This window comes from Tinamus guttatus, unplaced genomic scaffold (assembly GCF_059628265.1).
Source record: "Tinamus guttatus ecotype Peru unplaced genomic scaffold, ASM5962826v1 Tinamus_guttatus_pri_ptg000052l, whole genome shotgun sequence".
Classification (NCBI taxonomy): domain Eukaryota; kingdom Metazoa; phylum Chordata; class Aves; order Tinamiformes; family Tinamidae; genus Tinamus; species Tinamus guttatus.
In genome coordinates this window covers 11,239,068-11,259,993 of record NW_028288586.1, presented here as the reverse complement: position 1 = coordinate 11,259,993, position 20,926 = coordinate 11,239,068, and the positions used below count along the sequence as shown (strand labels likewise).

At 40.4% G+C, this 20,926-nt stretch overlaps 1 protein-coding gene across 1 annotated transcript in view; it reads right to left on the bottom strand.

Moving 5' to 3' along the window:
- Window positions 1–2,268: 2,268 nt before the first annotated feature.
- ZFYVE28 (zinc finger FYVE-type containing 28) overlaps window positions 2,269–20,926 on the bottom strand; it is a 120,020-nt gene continuing 101,362 nt past the window's right edge. Inside the window, exons 10-14 of the mRNA XM_088540055.1 lie at window positions 15,707–15,861; window positions 15,097–15,213; window positions 14,510–14,614; window positions 3,996–4,099; window positions 2,269–3,197 (exon numbers count right to left, since the gene is read on the bottom strand). Coding sequence (XP_088396181.1) covers window positions 3,066–3,197; window positions 3,996–4,099; window positions 14,510–14,614; window positions 15,097–15,213; window positions 15,707–15,861 — 613 coding nt within the window. The 3' untranslated portion in view covers window positions 2,269–3,065. The remainder of the gene's footprint in view (window positions 3,198–3,995; window positions 4,100–14,509; window positions 14,615–15,096; window positions 15,214–15,706; window positions 15,862–20,926) is intronic.

Sequence of the window (20,926 nt, the reverse complement as noted above, 5' to 3'; positions counted from 1 at the left end):
GAGGGACCCTCTCATGCAGGCAGGCCCAACAGCGGGAGAGCTACGGCCGCCTTTGGCAACACTCTTACCTTTCTATGCCATCTTGTAGCATCACCCCAAGGAATGGAGAAACCAGTGGGGAGGTTGGAGAAAACAAGAGGTTCCTTTTTACCCTACTTTAGACAAACCCTCAAGCACCATAAATTTCATAAAAAAAAAAAAAAATCCCTTTAGGACAAACTCCTGCTGTTCATTTTCATGTAAACACCTTAAGGGAGCAATATTGGCCCATAAATATTCTGTATGCTAAACTCAAATGCAATCTCGAGCTTGCGCACGAAATTCCCAGGCAGCTTTCTAACCACTGCGCCGCCGAGGAGCTGAAACCCTCACGCCGCAGGGCTAGAACGTTTCTTCAGCGGAAGGGCCTGTCAAAGATGTACGTTAATGTCTGTGGACAAAGCAAGTCTCTGAAAGCCCACAAGCAATGCACCAGTTCCCTCTCCTACCAGCAGCACCACAAACCAACACAGGGAACTCACACACTTTATAGGAATAACTGCCCAGGTAGAGCCAAGGATCGTTATTCTCCCAGCAGATTTGTATCACACAGAAGTGATTCTGATTTGATGCAGGGAGACCAAATATGCCCTGGGTACGGGGCAGCCACTGACACAAGGTCTTTGGGCAAGGGAGAGGTTAAGCCAGGGGCTAGGGATAGCGCAAAGAACGTTAAACCTCCAGTGACAGGTCAGTGCTCAGGCTTGATTTGCCAGCCCTGTGTGTAAGGGTGACTTCCATTTTCAAATTTAAACTCTGAATGTTTCATGGTATTTGCAAACTGGGCAAAGCAAGGCAGAATTAAGGCTGGATTCTTTGACAGGATGTCAGCTGTCACTGTGTGTAAACAGACCAGAAATGAAAGAGCAACCCAGCACATGGAAGTAGAAAGTCCTGACATTTTAATTATCTCTAGAGATTACAAGATGAAAGTCTTCCTTGAGGCAAATGTATATTAGTATTGATATAGTCATTGTGCTTTTCAGTAAGAGAAATAGGAGTCTGTATTTACATAAGAAACTATAGTGTCTGAGATCTTTAAATACCATATTTATGGAAATGATTCTGAATTACAGCATTTACAAAATAAAAACAAGCTTGAATAAATACTCAGTCCATTAAATAAGATTCTTTTTTCACAGAAGCAACTTTTTGTGCATATTTATTTCACAATTGTAGTTCGTTGTATTTTTTTTATCCTATAAAAGAAGCATTATATTTATCGTTTTTTTTTTCTAAAAATAAAACTGCAATAATCATTGCAATGTGAAGCCTGAGATTTAAGCCTGAATAAGTATCACTGCTTGCACCGCATTACCCACCTCCCACCTCACCCCACCCCATGTCCTCAAGTTCTGGTGAATCCAACAGTCCAGCTCAAGGACTCCATGAGAAAAAAAATCAGGAAAAATATAATAAAAATATAAATAAGGTGAGGATAACATTTTATAGCTGAAGTCATCTACAAACAGCATCATAAGGCTTGTGCAGTACACATAAACTACGTGAAGCTGTTTCATCTGATTCAAAATGACAGTAGTGCCGACAAACTTATACCCTTATATGGCTCATTAACAGTGAATATAAAACCACGTAACGAAGGGAATGTCCACAGAAAAAACCACACTGGCCAGTCTTGCTGTATCGTTTTGAATGACACCCGCTCGTGAGCGCGCTACCACAAACAGCTTCCTCCTCCTGTTCCCGTACGTGTCGGTTTGAAACCCTCTGTGTAACACTGCGAGTCGGGAAAGGGGATAGAGCAAAGGGCTCCTGGTCTCATTTCCTCTCTAACCACAGCACGCAGTGTCCTGCCTTTAATGCAGCCAACTCAGAGCATGTCCAAACATCTTTCAAACCTCAGTGCTCATGGAGCTCTTGCTGCAAATAGGTTGTGCAAGATCATAGCACGAAGCCACGTGAATCTTATTTCTTTCCTCTCCAAGTGGATATAAAAAATGAATCCCTGGTGTTTCAAATAAATGCCAATGTTTCTGTGAAGTAACAGTATGCAATATTTTACAGTTACTCTGCCAGAAGTGGACAACACGAACCTCTCCCTCGTTGACCATTCTGTAGGACCTTTGAATATATTATATCATGACATATTTGCTTTTTTAAAAGTATTGAAAACATCCTCAGCATGGGATAAATCCTTTTTCATATCTACTCAATTTTGCTGCTAACCTTTTTCAAAAATATCTATTTAAATAATAAATCATTCATGTGGTAATCATTTCCACTGCAGTTTGTTAAGTTTCAGTAGTTGACACAGAAATCAAAGCTCTGTGTTAATTTTTATTAATGGAATTTAGCATAAATGATGCAGGCCATAAATAATTTCAAAATCCCCCAATATGGAAATTAGAAGTTATAAAGTTTAATTTTTAGAAGACAACTTAAAGAGTTATTGCTCAGCTCGGAAAATGAAAGGCAACAGACACATAATGCTTCAGGACCTTCCGTTCTTCCTATGTGATTCAAACAAAATTTGCCTTCATAAATACTGAATATGGATTCGAAATACTTTCACTTTGATTAATCCTAGCATAGGTGGCACAAACCCAGTAACGGAGGAGCTAATCCGCAGCTGGCGGGAGAGCTGACAGCCACGGCCATGCTAGAGTTTAGTGAGCACAGAAGTGTCCCAGCTTTGCGACTGATTTGCTGTGATGAACTAGTGAACCAGCTGCTCTGGTCTTAGCATGTATGATAAGCAGCAGTATTTGCTCAGTTCTCTAAGCCCTATTTCTTTCCACGCAGTGCATTTGTTCGGCATATGGCATCATAACGTTAATGTTATAAATTTATGGAAGACTGTACTGTAGCGTTAGAGCTACAGACGCTTCGTACTTCCCTTTAGCAGCGTAATAAAATGCAGTAAAAACTGTCTGTACAAAATACATAATAATGGATGTCAAAGCCTACATGCCCTCACAGAGTCCCTCTTTCAAGTGAATTCTTGGCTTAGGTCAAATATATTAGTCCGTTTAAGACTCCAATAGACACATCACTAGTTTAATACATCAGATACCAGCTTTGTCACTATAGAAAGGAGTGACATGGAACATGTAACAGTGAGTGCAAACACGGACAGGCTTCATCTGACCATAACGAGGTAATGGAGCAGAGTGAGAGGAGCAGCGGGAGCAGAAGATCTGAAAAACAAGAGGGAGATTTCACTTTAGCTCCTTGAAAAACTTCCTGGGACAAAACTGGTTTCAAGAAAAGGCAGGGATGGTTTGCCCGTGCTCGTGTGTTGGGAACGCCACCTTGGGAACACTCATCAGCTAAAAACCCCCTGCAGGAACCCACAGCCCAGTGACCCCTAATCTGACCAGGATCACAAGCGCCAGCGTGAGCCAAGACGGAGCAGCCTCTCTGCAGAGGCCAAGGAGGCTCCTCCAGAGGAGGAGGGTGAGCGGCACAGAGCTCGGGGAGAGCCTAGGGAGCACCCGTGAATATCCTCACAGCTCTCTGTGCCACACGACTGCTGAGGTCAGCGCACAGTTTCTCTGCCCTCTGAGTTTTGATCAGCAAGTGACACGGGAGTGCAGACCGCTGGCTCTCCGAGGCACGTAGCTGCTTTATTCTCCCTCGTTCCCTCCTCCCCCACGAACTTCAAAGCAGCAGCCCCATAGCACCACCCTGCAAAGGCTCAGAGCAAGCAAAGGGACGCGCTGCTGGAGCAGCTGGAGAGGGGCTCTCCCCTCGCAGCACCGCACTGCCGGGGAAGTCCATTACAGCTTGGAGGTGCAGGGAGCTCAACAGGGACCTCTGGTTTTTTTAGAGGGCAAATGTCTGCTATTGTATGAAATCCCAGACCCTCCCCTTCTTTTCCAGAGGTAAGTGGAATAGCTGCCCACGAAGATACAGAAACACTTGTTGCTCTGGAAAATCGTGGTGCAGAGCCGGCGTGCCGAGTCCCGCTGCCACGCGCGTGCCCGAGCCCTCACCTTGCCGCAGCTCCTGCAGTGGTGTTTCCTGCGGATGACGGTGAAGGGAGCCTTGCACGCAGTGCAGTAGCTGCAGACCTCATCTGGGACCCAGTCAGGAGGATCTGTCAGAAACACAGCAACAAAAGGGAACACGCTTCAAAAGGGAATGAAAACAAACACGTGATTGTAAGATCCTCAAGGGAGCAGGGAGAATAAAATCTAACAGCAGTAGTTTTCATGTAAGCGTCTCAAGGAGCTTTAGGAAGAAGCAGCTAGGTGAGCGCAAGGAGGATGAAGCGGCACCACTGCCCATTTCCCTGAGAGACCTTTGGGGCAGGCGCTTCACCTGAAACAGCACCTGCCACCTGGGGACTTGAAAATGTGGCAAGGAAAAGCAGAGAGGCAAAATAAAGTATGAAGATGAGAGACTACTAAGCAGGGCTGGCACACAAACCAGTGACAAACCAATCACCTGCCAAAACAAACCTAGTGCTGATGCCATTTCTAACCTCTTCGGCCCTTTCCACAAAAAGGCTGTTTTTTCTACAATGAGGTAAGCAACCCCAGTGATGATAAACTCAGGACCCGATTTCCCTTTGCTAAACTACCAGTGCTTTTACTGGAAGTCTGCCTTGCCAGCAGCTAAAGCAAAAATGCAAAATCATTTTGCATTTTTGCATAGCATACAAAAATTAGCAGGGAAATAACTACCATCACCCTTAACAGCATGACCCAGTAGGTAGTTTCTCCTGTGAACTCTACAACCTCTCCAAAGAGCAAAGCAGGGAAGTGATTTGTCTTCTACAAATCAGAGTGTATTAGGCTCCCCACTTCTCTCAAACTGCCTCTGCTAGTGACAGGCCCACACGACCTCAGTGAGTCCAGAATTATGAGTGCAGGAGTGACGCGGTTGATTGCTTAACCAAGTTAATAAATATCTAATCAAGGGTAAGACAACTTCTATCCAGAAGGAAGCGCTGGACACAAGGGAACAGGGATGTATTTACCCCAGTTCCTCGGTGCAGCTTCTCTCCCAGTATTATTTACAGTGTGCAACACGGGACTGCCGAGTCACAAACCTGCGAAGCAAAACCCTGCCTCAAGAAGGGCTGCTCTCCAGCAGGAACATACGTGGTGCACTTCATACAGACATCGTGCGCACAGTAGCAACAAGAATGAACAGTTGTTGAAGATAATGACGTGAAAAATCCATGTAATTTCCACTGTGTTCTTCTATCAAATGTAACTATGACCCACTTTAATCTGCTTGTCATATTGCAACACTTACCAGTTTAAAACCAAAAGTTTTCAATGTAAAAAATGTTCAAAGAGCAGGTAAGTGGAAAAAAAAAAAAAGACAAGAATTTTAAATCCTGATGCACCTCTTTTGAGCTCCTCTGAATTATTTTGGAAATTAAACTAGGAAAGAAAGTAAAGTCTTTTGTTTAAGGATGAGCTGTTTTCTAATAAAGTCACATCAAAGTTGGGGAGAAAGAGACTGCATGTGGCACCCTTCACCTGCACCCCAGGAGCAGTAGAGTTAGACAGATAGGACTGATCTGCTACAAAAATCTGTAAAATACATTGTTCCTATCACAGTAGGACTATCAGTTTAAGTCTGTGCATTAATCGCAATGAAGCCAAAAATTTTTTCATTCTTTTCTCTTTTTTCCCTCTGCAACCTGCCTAGGCAGTACATGTAATTTGCCTGGTGTGACTTGCTCCTAGTACCAGATTGTGACATGGATCTTGAACACTTCATGTCACTTCTGCAGGAATCTCTGTCATGAAATCATGACAAGGCTGCCGACCTTAGAGCATCTCCACACTCTCCATCCGGGAGGTCCTTTGGGATGTCACATGTATTCCATGGAAAATAACCAAACCAACAAAGATGTTTCTGTTCAAAAATTGCCATTAGTCTATGCAGTTTTTGTGTTGTTTTCAGGGAGTTAATCTTCCCCTCGATTCTCACTAATTTTAAAGACAGAAAAATTCAGGAAGTTGGACAAGCTCCGTGTCACCAGGTCTCCCTATCGCCCAACCTCAGAGCTGGTAGGAGCAGTCTGGTAAGTTGCCTACTTTGCTACCTATGGTTTGCCAATGGGCTGAACGTTCATTTTAGTGTGGAAATTCATTTTAACACATTGAGAAAAGCCACACAGTGCAGAGCCTTTTTGTAAACTCCCTTACGAATTGATTGAAACTTCTGGAGCGGTGAGTACCATCATCACTCCTTTCCTGAGCTTCATGATTAGTGCAGGTACATTATAAGCTAACGTACCCCTAACCCTGAGACTATGGAGCTCATCAGCAGAAAGCAGCTTTTATCAGCAGGTGTTTGCAATTTTGGATCTGGTTTGTTTGTTTTCCTGTTGTTGCCCTTGATGTAAAATGTTGGAAAAGAGAGTGTGTGTGTGTGTGTTTGCGCGCGTGTGTGTGAGGAAGGGTGGCCTTGCACAGACTTGTCTCCAGTGCTAAATTCAAAGAAAAAAAAGGTAAAAATGTATATGTCAAGAGACAGTGAAAGGATTTTGATAAATAGGGACCTTATACGTCTACAGGAATCATGTAGCCCATAGTCTACCGTTAGAGAATTCAGTTACTGTAAGATGAATTCATTTGCCATCTTTGTTTTAATGACTGCACGATACCAAATTCCCAAGCCCCTGGTACAAGATGTATACAAACGGTATATGCCTCAATCCAGACTGCTTTCCCAAATCAGAGGGAGTCTCCTCTCCTCCGATTCCCCACTCCCCAGCTCCCGTGCACGGGCACGAGCTGCAGGGCACGTTGTGGCGTGGATGGTGACCCCGGAGCGAGGCGGCCCGAGGGGCTGCGGGGCCCCGCGCTGCTGCTGCTGCTGCTGCTGCATTTTAGTGCCCTCCCAACACCCAGTTTCCTGGCGTCAGGATCAGCTGCACTGCAGCACACCCTCAAATAGTAACACTTCGTTATGTAACAGCATTTAGCATCCCAAATGCTGTGCAAACGTTAACCGCTCTAATCCTCACCACCCAGCTCCGGCTGGTAAGTCCGTCTGTTCGAGGGGGTGTGGGCAGAAAGCGGTAGGGAAAAGCCTTGCTCCAAACCACACACTCTCACAGCGAGGAAATAGCATATGGAATACAAAACCCCAGGGCCGTGAGCCCCAGGCTTTTGACTCGGGTTGTGCCTGCAAATAATCTTTATGCTGACTACAAAACCAGCAGCTTCCTTTTTAGCTTACACGCTTGCTCGGGAATGAAGGTGTAACTGCAGTCCTGGGTTAGGGCTCACGTGCTCAGCACCTTGCATGCAGGACGAAGCTCTGAGCAGCTCAAGACCCTCTCACGCCACACAGGTACCAAGAGGACTCGACACCTTCAATTCTAATTCCTGGGTTCCTCCACCAGCCCCATCTCACTCAACCATGGAGCAGCCTTCCCAGCTCACATGTATTAATGATTGAGTCAGCAGGCTTTTTATAGAACAGGTTTTGGAAACATTCTCTGAAGAGCAGTCTCGTGGGGACACGAAGCTGCACTGTGATGATGATGAGTACAGTGAATTATATAAATTAAACTATCCTGAAGCCATGCTGGAAGCAGGGCAGTAGCTTCTTCTGTTATGGTCCTTCTGCTGGCTACTCTGCTCCATTTGCTCTGCATGCAACAGCAAATTAGAATATCCTAAAGTCTCCCTGTGCTTCAGGGATTTGCACACGGAGTAGAGAGAAAACCTTGTTCGTGGGCTAATTGGCCGATTGCTTTATCACGCAATGAGGGCTAAGAGAAGTCTGCTGGGAAGCAGATGAAGACCAAAAGAGAAACATCAAAGGGGAGGAGGAAGGGAGGGAAGGAATTAACCAAGACAGAAAGACTACAGAGATAAATTTGAGAAGGTGAAAACATTAAAAGCATGTACGGGAAAGGGGCAGGACAAAGAGGAAAAACAAGTATTCAAATGAATAAAAAACATAAGTCTAAAGAAAGGAAAATTTGTTTAAAGGCCCAGGATAAAATCAAGTATCATGAAAACCAGAGACGACATTTAAAAAAGAAGAAAAAAATGAAAGTGTTGCTAAATTTTAACTATTCAAAAATCTTGCATTGTAATCTTGCTTATAAACCATGAAATCCTACAGCCTTTGAGTTGTGCTGTAGCTTTTAGAATTCATCTTTCTGTCTCTGCAATCTCAAGTAATTCATTTTGGTCTATGAAAACTTAAAATTGTCACAAAACCCCAAGAAGCTGAAGATTTATGAAAAAAACTTAATCACAATAAAACTTATACACGTTGGAAACACTGCCCAAAAGCACATATGAAATTCATTTTGCTTAAATATGTGGAATAGATGTGCTGCACTCCCACCTAATCTGACAAAGGAAGGAGAACATTTCTATGCCATAGAACACAAGGAGAAGAGAGCCCGAGCTGCTGAGCCCAGACCCAGATCCATCAGTGGTGATTCGAACGACGTTACACGACAACGTACAAGGCAACGCCAGCATCTTCTTTAATTAGAACAGGTCCTGCTGGGTGACATGAGGGGCTGGACATTTGGCAAGAGCAATTCTGAAGGCAGAAAAACCAAAATTCAGAACGGAACCCAGCTTCAGAGGGAAGTACCCCATACAAATCCAATCTCTTGGACACTTTTTGAATCACACAGCTCGGAAATAACACTGAACCCATCTCCAAAAAGGGTAAGTTTGTTTGGCAGTCCTAAAACACGAGAGACTGCATGGGCTGAGGAGAAACATAAATAAATAAATAAAAATGTTAAAGCTCTAAAAGCAGGCCCAGTTTAGCAAATCTGTAGTGTCGAAGAACACGAACTGGAAAACCTGCACAGCATGACAGCCTGTAGATCACCACCTGCTAAATGCTAAACTTGTGACAAGGTCTGCATTATGGCCAGACAAATTCAGAGAATGAAACCTTTCTGAATCTGTCATTTTTATCAGATATTATTAATGCAGAACTCAAACTGTAAGCTCTTCCTGGATCAACATATATTAGATTTTAGAGCACTTCAAGCGTAACACTGATTATCCTGTTCCCAGACTAACCCTAAGAGGGCTGTTCCTACAGCAGCGCGTTGAACTTGCGCTGCTGCAGCCGTCAAAGTGCATTATCCTCAGAGCTGCAAGAAAGGTCAGATGAGCTTGCCCTTCTGATAGAAGCAGAAATTGTGAGGCATGCTAAATTCTTACAGTTTAAAGTACAGAAAGTAGGGAAGCAAGATGACATGACTTTGCCCTTCACTTCAACTGCCACTGTAAAATGAACCTTTTTGTCCCTTCTGACATACAATTTTCTGCACGTCATTCTGGGCAATCTCCAATTTTTACCAAGATCCCTTGGAGACTATTGGACTAATGCAATCTCAGCGAGGACATGTGGTTGGTGGTGATTACAGCTGGCTTGGAATTTATTGAGAAATTTTTTTTTTGTTTCGACAATATTATTTCATGAAAATTGGGAGTAAGGGAGAAAAGAAAGGCAGAGACTTATTAACTTCAGGCATAGCTTTGTCCAACTTAAGACAGTTTCTCTGCAAATCCAGAATGTTCTCACCAGAGCACAAAGCTTTTGTAGACTTTAGTTCAAACCTCTGCCCAAGTCAGCATCGTCTGGAACCATCTTGATGCAGGCAGATAACCAGCGATGCCTTCAACCAAATAATTATTTAAAAAAGAAAGAAGAAACAACCAAAAAAAAAGAAAAAAAAAAAAAAGAGACAACTCTGACAGAAAAGACTGACTGCCACTGGGTTGAGGTTCAATTCTTCACCCTCAATCAGATGGATCTGAGACTCTGTACCCCCCATATAGACATGATTATGAGGCTTTCCTGGCAACAGGCAGCAAGAGTAATAAAACATTCTACCCCAGGGTTTCATTATGAATTTTAAATTATTATTATTACTATTTTAAATCCTCTTGGCTTTTCTTCAGACCACAAAATAAAAACACATTCTGAAGCCCCCGAATTTGAGATTTACAAAGTATTTGCTCTAATAAAGCGCACTTGGATTTCAAATATTTTTCTCCTGACATTTTTGACAGAGGTTTTACAACCTAGATCCGTGGTATGTGTATTCCTAGGCCAAAAAAAAAAAAAAATCAAACATAATCAAAATCTCAACAGCTCAGTCACTGTGGAGCCAAAAGAACTTGTGCTTTGCAAGCACCAAGGGCTTCTCCCCTCTCCTGCAATGAAATCCCAATTTCATACTTGTGCATATAGACAGAGATAATATTTTTAAAGGGTCTTCAAAACAGACTCTACACAAGTTCTTTAACCTTAACTCAGACCAAAATATTGAAATATTATCTAAACCCTGCACATTTGGAAAACCAGTAGTTTTACATGCATGATTAAATATGCTCGGTTGATTATAAAACCTCTTATTTTGGGAAATTCAGTACTAAATTCTCCTCTAACCGAATGCATGCAGAGCTGCATAACAAGTTAAAAATGGAAAAGTTATATGGGCAGAGTATGTTTGGCCACTGAACTATCCAATGGTTTAACTTCTTCCACTTTGGAAGTGTAGCGGCTCATCGCTATAAATAAGAGAGAGCCATAGGCACGTGAGCACCAAAATAAAAATCGAAACATTCAGACGGGGTTGACAGCTAATTCTAGGCTCATAGCGATGAGATTCGGCACACACAGGAACATGGGAGGGTTTTCTTGACCTTATGACTCCCTATGGCAGAAAGAACAAGAGCTTGAGCCTTAGGATCATCAGTTACTGCACGGTGCTGGTGCTGCTGGTTAGGGAGCAGCGAGGAGCCGTGACTTGACAAAAGCAGGAGGGCTGCAGCGTTACGAGACGGAAGGGATCGGGAGAAACGCCACGTGCTCCGCAGGGAGCAGGCGCCGACACCTTGGACTGGCAGCCACAGCAAGGCCGCTACGGCCGCAGCGAGCGGGGCGGCTCCGCACGGGTGAAGGAGGCGAAACAAATGTAGGGCTGCAGGAAGCTTTTGTGGAGCACAAACAGCTTCGTAACACTTTTCTTTTTTTCCTTTTTTTTTTTCCTTGCGTCTTCTTGAGCAATAAATCATCCTCAAACTCTCGGGTGGTCAAACTCACATTAGCCATGCAAAGATGGCTATTAAAATCATCAGGTGCACAAGGGCAATTCTAAGGCTTCCAAATGCAGCCGCAATCAGGGACTTAGGCTTGATCAGAATTACATATTATTAAATAAATTAATACAAATCTTTTTAGAAACACAAATTTAGAAGCTATTGTACATATATGGGAAACCACAGGCATATGCAAGGAAAGATTTATGCTGGGAGTGGAAACAATATCCCAGACACATAAATGGCTCAAGCCAAACTTCTACTTCCCCAATGTATTTTGTAGAAAGCGGTGACACGTCCTGCAGTCTCTAGGACCGATACAGCACTATCCCAGCAGAGAGACATTCCCATGACATGAACGGAGGAGCAATTTTCTGAATGTTTTCAAAAGCAAAGTTGCTTTCAGTTTATATACTGAACTTCTATTACATTTAAGCCTCACTTTAGGGAATGTTGTATAAATTCACCTTATATGCTAGAAAAACAGAAATGGATTTACATATTCTCTCCATATGCAAATGTACTGCTTTATATATTCTCGGAAGAATACATTTGTTTCCTAGAAAAAAAAAAATCCCAGAACATTAGAAAATTACAGCTAAGGATATATGCCATGGGCTCATCTGTATGTTTGAAAAATGCTTTTTGCTTTGGAATTCCAGTTAATCTGTAGTTTATTGTATTTCAACCTTCAGAAGGTCACAGGTTTTAACTCTTATACCTTTGGCAATGTCAGCTGGCTCATAATAAACATTCATATTTGTTTTATGACCCAGACCAGCTGGTGGGTTTTATACAGGGCAAGAATGAGAAATCCGCGAAAACAAGTGATTCATCTTCATAATCTGTGGAGAGGCTGGAATCATCAGTTGAATCTTAAAATTATTCAATTTTTTTTTTGTTTGAGCTGCTGGGCTTACTTTTTTATTAGCATTGCTTGGATGCAATCTTAAATATCTGGTACTTTTGGTAAGAGGGATTTGACAATTGGAAATAGTTTTCCCAGCAGGTAATTTACTGGGCTTTTTCAGTTTGATAGGTGCCTGTGTCCTGCCACGATGGCAGAAGGAAGGACCTACTAGGCTCATTTGCCTTAAATTGTTTTGATTTTCTTTTTAAACCAAGAACAGTGGCCTGAAACACTGAAATAATGTTCAAGAAAAGATAATGATGATATTGAAAAGAAATTTTGATGTGGTGCTGGCAACAGATTTGTTTTGAATATTTACAGTGACAGGCGCAGTTCATTCCTGCTGGTGGCCTGCAGGAAGAATCCATGAGCCTCCCTGCAAGAGGCAGGGAAGAAACGTCGGAGCAGCCGAGGTCGCCCCAACCACCAAGCCCTTCACGTGCACCCAAACGTCACCCAGCACAAAGCCGGCAGCTCCAACACCCTCTGCACAACGTGAGGGCCAAAGCCACAGTGACCTGCTCACCTGGGCACCCAGACACCTGCAGTTTCAATAAATAACACCCCAGCCGGAAGCTGCACTTCCCCAAACACAAAACTTCCTTGTGCCTGCGGAAGACACAGTGAACGGCTGAGGATCTGCAACAGCCAAACAACCTTTCATGGAGGTGAAGCAGCTTTGCCGTGACAAAATGCAGATCCACTGTGTGAGGGTTATTTAGCATCCTGCAATTGAGAGTAACTTGCTTTTGAGCTCTGTAAGTCAAATTCACTGACAGCATCAGCATCGACTCAAAACAAAGAAATATAATTTTAAACAGTAGAGAGTAATCTCTTTCATTCTTTTAAACTGCAGCCTATATACGGTACATATTTTACTAAAATAATGGTTTTATGCGGAAAAAGTTCTTTGCTGAACTTTGTCACATTCTGAATTATGGCACAATAGAAAAATCAATTAAAATTATTATTGAGCAATTCTTTATCTGCTTCGAAATCATCTTCTTCCAGAAGATATTATTTCTACAGTGCACTATGCATGAATTAGCCCTGCTGTTCTAAAATAGATTGCATTTGAAATCCTCTAGCCTGTTCTACCTTTAAATGAAGGGTTTAGAAACAAGCTGTAGGTTCTATGCAAGCATATATTATAATTATGTAGCATTATTCTAAAACTAATCTTCAAGAGATTTTTTTTAATTGTGATTTTTGATCTTCCTACAAATGACAAGCTAAGATTTCTTGTCTGTTGGCCTCCCTTCTGCAGGCGAGTTGAGATTTAAATGTTTATCACTCAGTTCTCAGTCACGCTGGATTCAAAACCTCCGGCTGGAAGAGCAGTGGTGCATGTGGACAGACACTGCACACATCCACACAAGGAGAGACAACAGTGGAACAAGGTTTTAAAGCACAGGGAGATTACCACACAGCTGAATTTCAGGAAAGTTTAGGATAGTTTCCCAGGTCATGGCTGGTTTGTATTTCTCCCCAACCACAGACCTGCCCAACAGTTGGGTTCCTTGTGTGCTAAAATCACCATTGTGTCCAAAGACCAAAGCTGGCTGCTTTCTTGTCTGCTGTATCCCATAAATCTGCCTTCTCTTTTCTTTTTCTTTAACTATAAGATGTCTGATGCCTTTTTATTCACTACCTATACAATACTTAACACACTACTGCTGTAGCACTATATATATATGTATATATATACATACACACACACATATATATAAAATCTAAGCACTATTGCAGCTCTGTCAAAAGAGCAAACAAACAAAAAAACTCCAAACACAAAACCCAACTCTGAGCCCTCAGTGTTTCGAACTGCCCTAAACTTTGAGACTTATATATGCTTTTTTTCCTTTGAGACTTACATATGCTTTTTTATTATTATTTTTAACACTCTTGGTGTATATCAGTGAGCTTATATTCAAGTATGTATCATATAGTGCTTATATTCAAGTAATATAAGCATTTTGGGCACACCCTTAGAACAGTCTCTCATAACTAACTTTTTCTAATTTATTTTCCGGTAATATGGGCATGGCCAAGAATATGACAACAGCAATATTTTGACCATCTTTTTCAGAGAGAAGTGCAGAAAATATGAAAAGTATGTTTTCTGTGAGGTAAAAAAAAAAATAGCAAATCCGTGCAAGCCTAATGACACAAAAGATCTCTTTAGATTTGCCTGAGAAAACCTTACAGCTTTGCTTTTTTTACATAGCTATCTGAGACTTGTGACATGTAGTGTCACATACTATTTTAAAGTCTTTTTTATACAAAAACTTTCTACATTAATACAAAAGTATTCATAAGGAATTGGCAATTTCTATAACCCGAAGTTTCAAGTTGCTTTAAAATGAGCTCTAGAAAAAATGTTTGATTTATCATCTGAATTATAATATTATATATCATAGTACAGAAACATCTTACAGTCACTTTCAAGAGCCAAACTATAAATGAGTTTTATTTTAATGACTATTTTTTATACCTCATTTTTGTTTTATTTTATTTTTCAAAAATAAGAAAGTACCTTCAAAGTCCCCATCTCTGGCTTTTGCTGCAAGTTCTGAAGATGATATACTTTCTTGACATAAAGCACAATCTTCCAGTGCTGCATTCCTTAAACCCTGATTAACTGTAAAACAAACCAAAAGGAGAAGTTTCAACGTAAGCACTAGAGGGCCATTATGTATCGTAACATATTATTTCACTGCAGAGTTGAAGGGTTTTCTGCTAAATTTAACTAACTTTTATCTTAGTGTTTCATGTAAAAGCACTAGGAAAACAGAAATCCTCATCGCTCAAACTCTCTGTACATTATATTATAACCATACTGTCTAGAAACACTAGTCTACTATCCATATAGATATGAAAATGAGCAGAAGCACTCTGAAAATGACAACTTTTTCAAAATTTGCTTTAAAACATATTCCTATGCATATGTATTTCTACTAGCTTCATCTTGTTTACATTGTAATTCCATGGTTTAAGCTTAAGTCAAATGACTGTGCAGAGACATTTAACAAAGCGTTAAGGAAATTCTGCTAATGGTTCGTAGAACCGAATACAGCTACTAGCAAAAATGATAGAAAAATATATATACTTAAATCTCTTTACCTTTCTTTTGCTTCTCCTTGTCTTCTGTTTCAGGTTTGGTTGCCATAACTTCAAATAAGGTCTTTAAGATACTTCTCAGATCACTAGCATAGTTTGTCTGCAGTTGGTCAGCAACACCTAGGAGTTTTGAAAAAAAGGATGGAACTATTACTAGACTATTACCATCCCCCAATTAAATTTATGTGCTGCTCCTAGTAATTGTCTCCTATTTCTTCTTGAGGGGATTACTTGTTTATGTTAGTGATAAAAACTGCACATTTATTTAAACTAAATTACCATAATACCAAAACACATTTCATATCAATATGCAACTGCTGGATCAAATTTTGTCCCTGTAAAGCATAAAGCACCACCAAGAAAAAGAAAGAGCTACAAAACTGAGCCTGTTGCATGGCCAAACTCTTCATTACCACAGGTCTAAGCTGTCTGCGTTCTTTGATTCTGGAAGCTGGTCTCACTCAACAGACCTTGCCAGATCAGGCTGCAAATTCAGCCCCAAACCACAGTCTTTTGGCTATGTTGTTCGTACTCCGTTCTACTACCCTCTATTTTTATGCATCTCAGTGTAAATGGTGAATAAGGCTTTTGGAACAAAAAGACACTCCCATACCTGAGATACAGACAAAAAGCCGGTGGATAAGATCATTGCTGCCATGAAATCTGGATCTGATCTTTTCTCTGGTGGCAATTTTAGCAGCCTGTAAAGCAAGCTGAATTTCTTCCTGATCAATGTCATCAGATGAACAAGAACTTGTCATTAAACTGCTAGTGGAGAAAAAAATATAAAAAGCAATGTAAATCTTTATTCAGTTAGTCAGGTTGTTCAGTAAATTGTATTACTCAAACAATACTCTAGCGCAAAACAGAACCAATTGCTGTAAATTCTTGTTGAAGTTAACATGCAATCAATCACCTTCATGTTTGATTTTTACTCTGTGCTATAGTTACAGAAGAACTTTTGAGCAGAAAATCATTTGTGAATATTTTATTGTATTCCTCTTTCCCGTTATAATTTTTCCACATTAGCTTCTGTTAATAGCTCTGTGCTGAGACCAGACCTGCAACAAAAATCCGCGAGGGGAATATCAGTCTGTAAATGGAGCAGGTCAGTTAACTTAGAAATTCATGTAGAAGTTAATTTGGAAAAAATATGAATTAAAATAGTGAGAGTCACTAGAATATAGATATTACAGAAAAAAAAAAATCAAGAAAAGTGATAAAACGAAATTTGCACAGTAGAGCTACATTGCTCCCTTATTTAACATGATTACAGCTCATCACACCAAAGAGATTAAGATGTGTCACCAAATGTCTACAGGAGACTTTAATCTTCATTAAAACACCAATCAGAGGGTTGCTTGCCATTTACATCTCTTGGAAAGGGAAGGAAAACTTGGGGGGAAAACAAAACAAACAAAGAAACCCAACAGAGCCCTCTAGAAAGTTTCAGCGGGAATCCAGATTCATCCAATATCTGGGTTATCTAAACTATTTCTAAATCAAGGTGCAGTCACAAAACAAATACAGAGGGAAAATGTAGCACTTCTCCCACAGTAAATAAATAAATAAACATTCTGATTTGAGAATAGAGTTTAGGATGAAATTACACTGCAGGTTTAAGATTCATTGTGTCAGCTGGAAGGAGCCTGCCTTCTTACCTTCCTGTATTCAGAGGCAGAGGAACACAAAATAGTTTACCCCTGAGAGAAAAGAAATTAATCTTAGCAATAACTATAGAAAAAATAGAATGTTTTGCTTCTAACTGTATTTTCTCTGTAGAAAACTCCAGCATTCTTTACTACACAGACAACCACTAGGCTAAAAAAAAAAAATAGTATATTATTGGCAGATACAGAGCAAAACAATGGAAATAATTTTTGTTACTATTGGAATTCAGCCTGTTTTTATCAGCTGCTTATGCATTCACTGCCTTGCTGATTCAGTCCCTATGACATTATGCATCAACCATTACTGCAGGTAAGATACTTCTCTAACTGATAACAGTTAGGGAGAAAATACGAAAATAATTATAAACAAAGATTTGTGGGACAATATATTGAAATTCCGATTTCAAAACACAAATAATTTTTAAAAATGTAAAATTAAATTTATTAGGCCACATCATTTAAAAATCCCTAAGAAAACAGAACCAGAAATAAATGCATACTAAAGATCAGGTATTGACAGAAATAAGAACAGGAAATGGGTTGTTTGGAAACCTTGTCTAGCTTTCCACTACAAAGAGTAAAGGCTTAGCCTAACAGAATTCATTTCTGTTTTTATCTGCTGCTATTATCAAAAGCAAATTCATGTAAAAAAGAAGTTAATTTTATGCTTGCAGTTCCCTCAGTGGCAATGCTAGCTAAATTTACTTAGCGAGAACTGAATGTGAATCCTCTCTCCCTCATTTTTTCCCTTCTTCTTCCACAGTGGATATACATTACACTTTTCACCACAGTGTGGAAAAGTCTGGGTTCTTGACAATGGAAAGGTTGTGTGTGATGGTGACATATGAAGGAATAAACTGATAAAGTCCTTAAGATCCAGACATGATCCCAGTTCCTTGACTGCATGCAGCTCCCCTTTTTTAAAGAATTTTCTTACAGTGACACACATATTTGCAGCACATACTACTCTTCAAGACAAGTATGGACCTAATGACTGAACCAAGCCAGTTATTTTATTTACTCTCATTACAGCGGTCTTCTTGGAACTCCCAAACTAAGCAAATCCCCAGGAGCAGAGGAAAGACGAGCTAGAGATTCAGCACTAACTCCCCTCCCTCCAAGACACAGCCGAAGACAAGCTTTGGAGCGGGGTGTTAAGTGGGTAGAGAGCTGTGAAAACTGTCTTTCAAGAATATAAGATATTTAGTCCCTTAAAATTTTGGAGGAAGGCTGGCTTATTCTGTGCTTCTGCACAAGCCCTAGCTCTGATGATAATGTTCACCCCTGTAAGTCTCCTCCTACGTCCCAGGGAAAGGCTTCTACCTCCTGCTGTTCCAACTTGCTCTGCGCTGGATTTTGCTGCAAGTCACCAGGAGCAGGAATGTCACACCACCAGCCTCCCCGCTTTCTTCACACACAGCCCCTAGGACAGGGCACATAGGTGCTGGCTGGACATTGTGGGATGGAAGGGCAGGATTTATAAATGACACGTTTATAACCCTCGCTTAAATGTGGAGAGCGCTGCATGCTAAGTACAATACCTCTACAAACATGTTCAGAAAAGAGGGTGTTTTGTATTCAGGCCTGTTGGTGTCACCAAAAAGAGAAAAATGAACCTTCTAGAATAATTTAAACCTGGACTTAAGAACTGCTTCAGAGTTAGAAAGAACCAATTAGTCTGTTGCCTTTATCAACACCCCAAGTCAGATTTAGGGAGAAATGACTGCTAAAGAATGACTAACGACCATCTGTTCTTTAGCATATATTTTACTCTACAAGAAAGTAACTAGAAAATAAATAGCACAGAGGCAGTCAGAAATACGGGGAGGACAGCAACACAGCAATTAACTGTTTCAGATAGTCAGAAGAGACGTCTTTTCTTACAGCAGGGTACCCCAAACAGCAGTGAGTGCACCTATGCAAATGTTAAAGATTCTCTTGACTTTTAAACTTATATAACAGAAAACAAACCTGAATTTTGACCTGTAGAGTTCACCTCATCTCATGTCCAAATTATTTTTACAATCAAGCTGTTTTTGTAGTTTTACAAGGAATACCACTTCTGCTTGATTATCTAACTCACATAATTTGCATGAAAATTCTCAGCAAATCCCAGATGTGTAGGAAGCATTTCACTAACATAGAGAGATTATACTCTTGGAAGGTTTGGAAGGAATTTGGCAGGTTTCAGTGCCAATATCTGCAGAATTGACTATCAATGCAGAATAAGCACAGCCATGCTTCACTCTGAAGCCATCAGAGAGATTTCCTCATCTTTTTCAGCTTCTCAGAAGAGAATCTGTATTACCCAAGGAATTTGGTGGAAAAGAAAATAATAGATGCAAAGATGAGATCAAAGCAACCATGGAATTCCCCTTGCTAAATGTTTATCATATTAGCAATGCTTATCATGTATTTATTTTTCATCTGTGAAAACACTGCAAAGTTACTATACCTGAAGGTAAGTATCAAGAAGAAGACTTTATGTCAAAGGTTGATTCCAAACAGTAAAACTGCTTATACATTATAAAGGAACAAACATCCTCTGGCAGATGCAATAAATCAGCTTTTTACCTGACTTGGCTAGCATTTACTTAATAATTTTAAATGACTCTTCATTTATCATGTTATAAGGTTAGGAGGCCTTTTCCAGCATTTTAAATATGTATCTCCAGAAGAGGCTCTTTCTCTTACAGCTTGTCTACAAAATTTAATTGACTCTGAACAACCAGACTCCAGTACTGTCACTGCATACAGCATCACCTGTCACTTGCAGAACCAGCTTGCTTTACAGTTTTTACATTCCAAAGGATGTCTATAGCCAGGTTAAGTGGTAGTACCTATACATAATGGAAAACAAGACTGTGGAACAAAAAGGTTATGACTGACATTTGCAGAAGTTGCCAGGCGTTTTACATAACCATCTGTGATACCTTAGCCCTTGTGTTGAATGCTGCTGAGCATTGACACTCATCCAAAAAGACTAAATCTCAAACTGAGCAAGCAAAATCAGTGGATTCAAAATTAGTCCAAATTTAAATGTGCTACATTTGTGCTCAGATGACAGTGACACAGTGACATTAGAAAACTACTCACAGATGTTTTCTTCTGAACTTGTCTAGAAGCATTTGTTTCATTAAATCTCAAATTTTATTTGAATTGAATGCAGAACATAAAGATACTCTCAAAGAAATACCTATTAGTCACAAAAACATTCTCAAGACTGCATTAAATACAGAACAATAACAAGTAAAATGAATTTTAAAGGTCATTGTAGAGAGTATATAAAGAAATCAACAGAATAATCCTGATTTCAAGAGCCAAAGACATCTAAAGTGATGGTTTTAGACCAAAAGCAACTCATGGTCAAGCCTAGCAGACAAGAAAACCACCCCAAAGATATACTCTACTCTCTATGATAAAATAAAGCCACCAACTTGAAAAGGAAAGACCACCCTCTACATTTCTGATTTCAGGCAATGCCTTTAATTACGATTAACTTTCACATACAGATCTCTGAAGATCATTGGTGATGCTTTTAAATCAAGATGGTCAAATTCCAGTAAAACAAGTTCATCCTAACGAAGTGCCTAAGAGCAAAACTTGTGAATTCTACAAGCAATGCCGCATGATTACTAGAAAAATGTCCACATAGAGTTCAGGGACTCTCCTTACTCCATTTATACTATACCAATACCTGGGATATCAGTGGTTTCTGTTTGCTTGTCCTGGGATTCTCCAGTAAACTGCACAACCATAACTAGGAGTAGCATGTAACATTAACTGCATGTTTAATCTAACTACCAAGCCAAGGAGACCACACACGTGCATTATCCCAGCACACCTATATGAACATGTGTCTACTGGCAGAAGTTCCCTTTTGCTTCATGTTTCCCATACTATAAAGTAATCACTCAAGTAGTTTCATATGCTCTTTTTCTACATAACCATTTAATTTCCCTGACACAAGAAAAATCCAAGAGTGGAGAACAGTTTCTCTGCATACAATTCCAAGCTCCTTTTGGCCAAGAGTCAGCCCAAATCTCTCTCAACGCCACACTCTTAATGCTTCTGTAACTAAGATTTGATGCTTTTTCTTAATACCTTATAAATATTTTAAGGAGGTGTGCACACTCAATTATAGAATCATTCAAACCAAATTC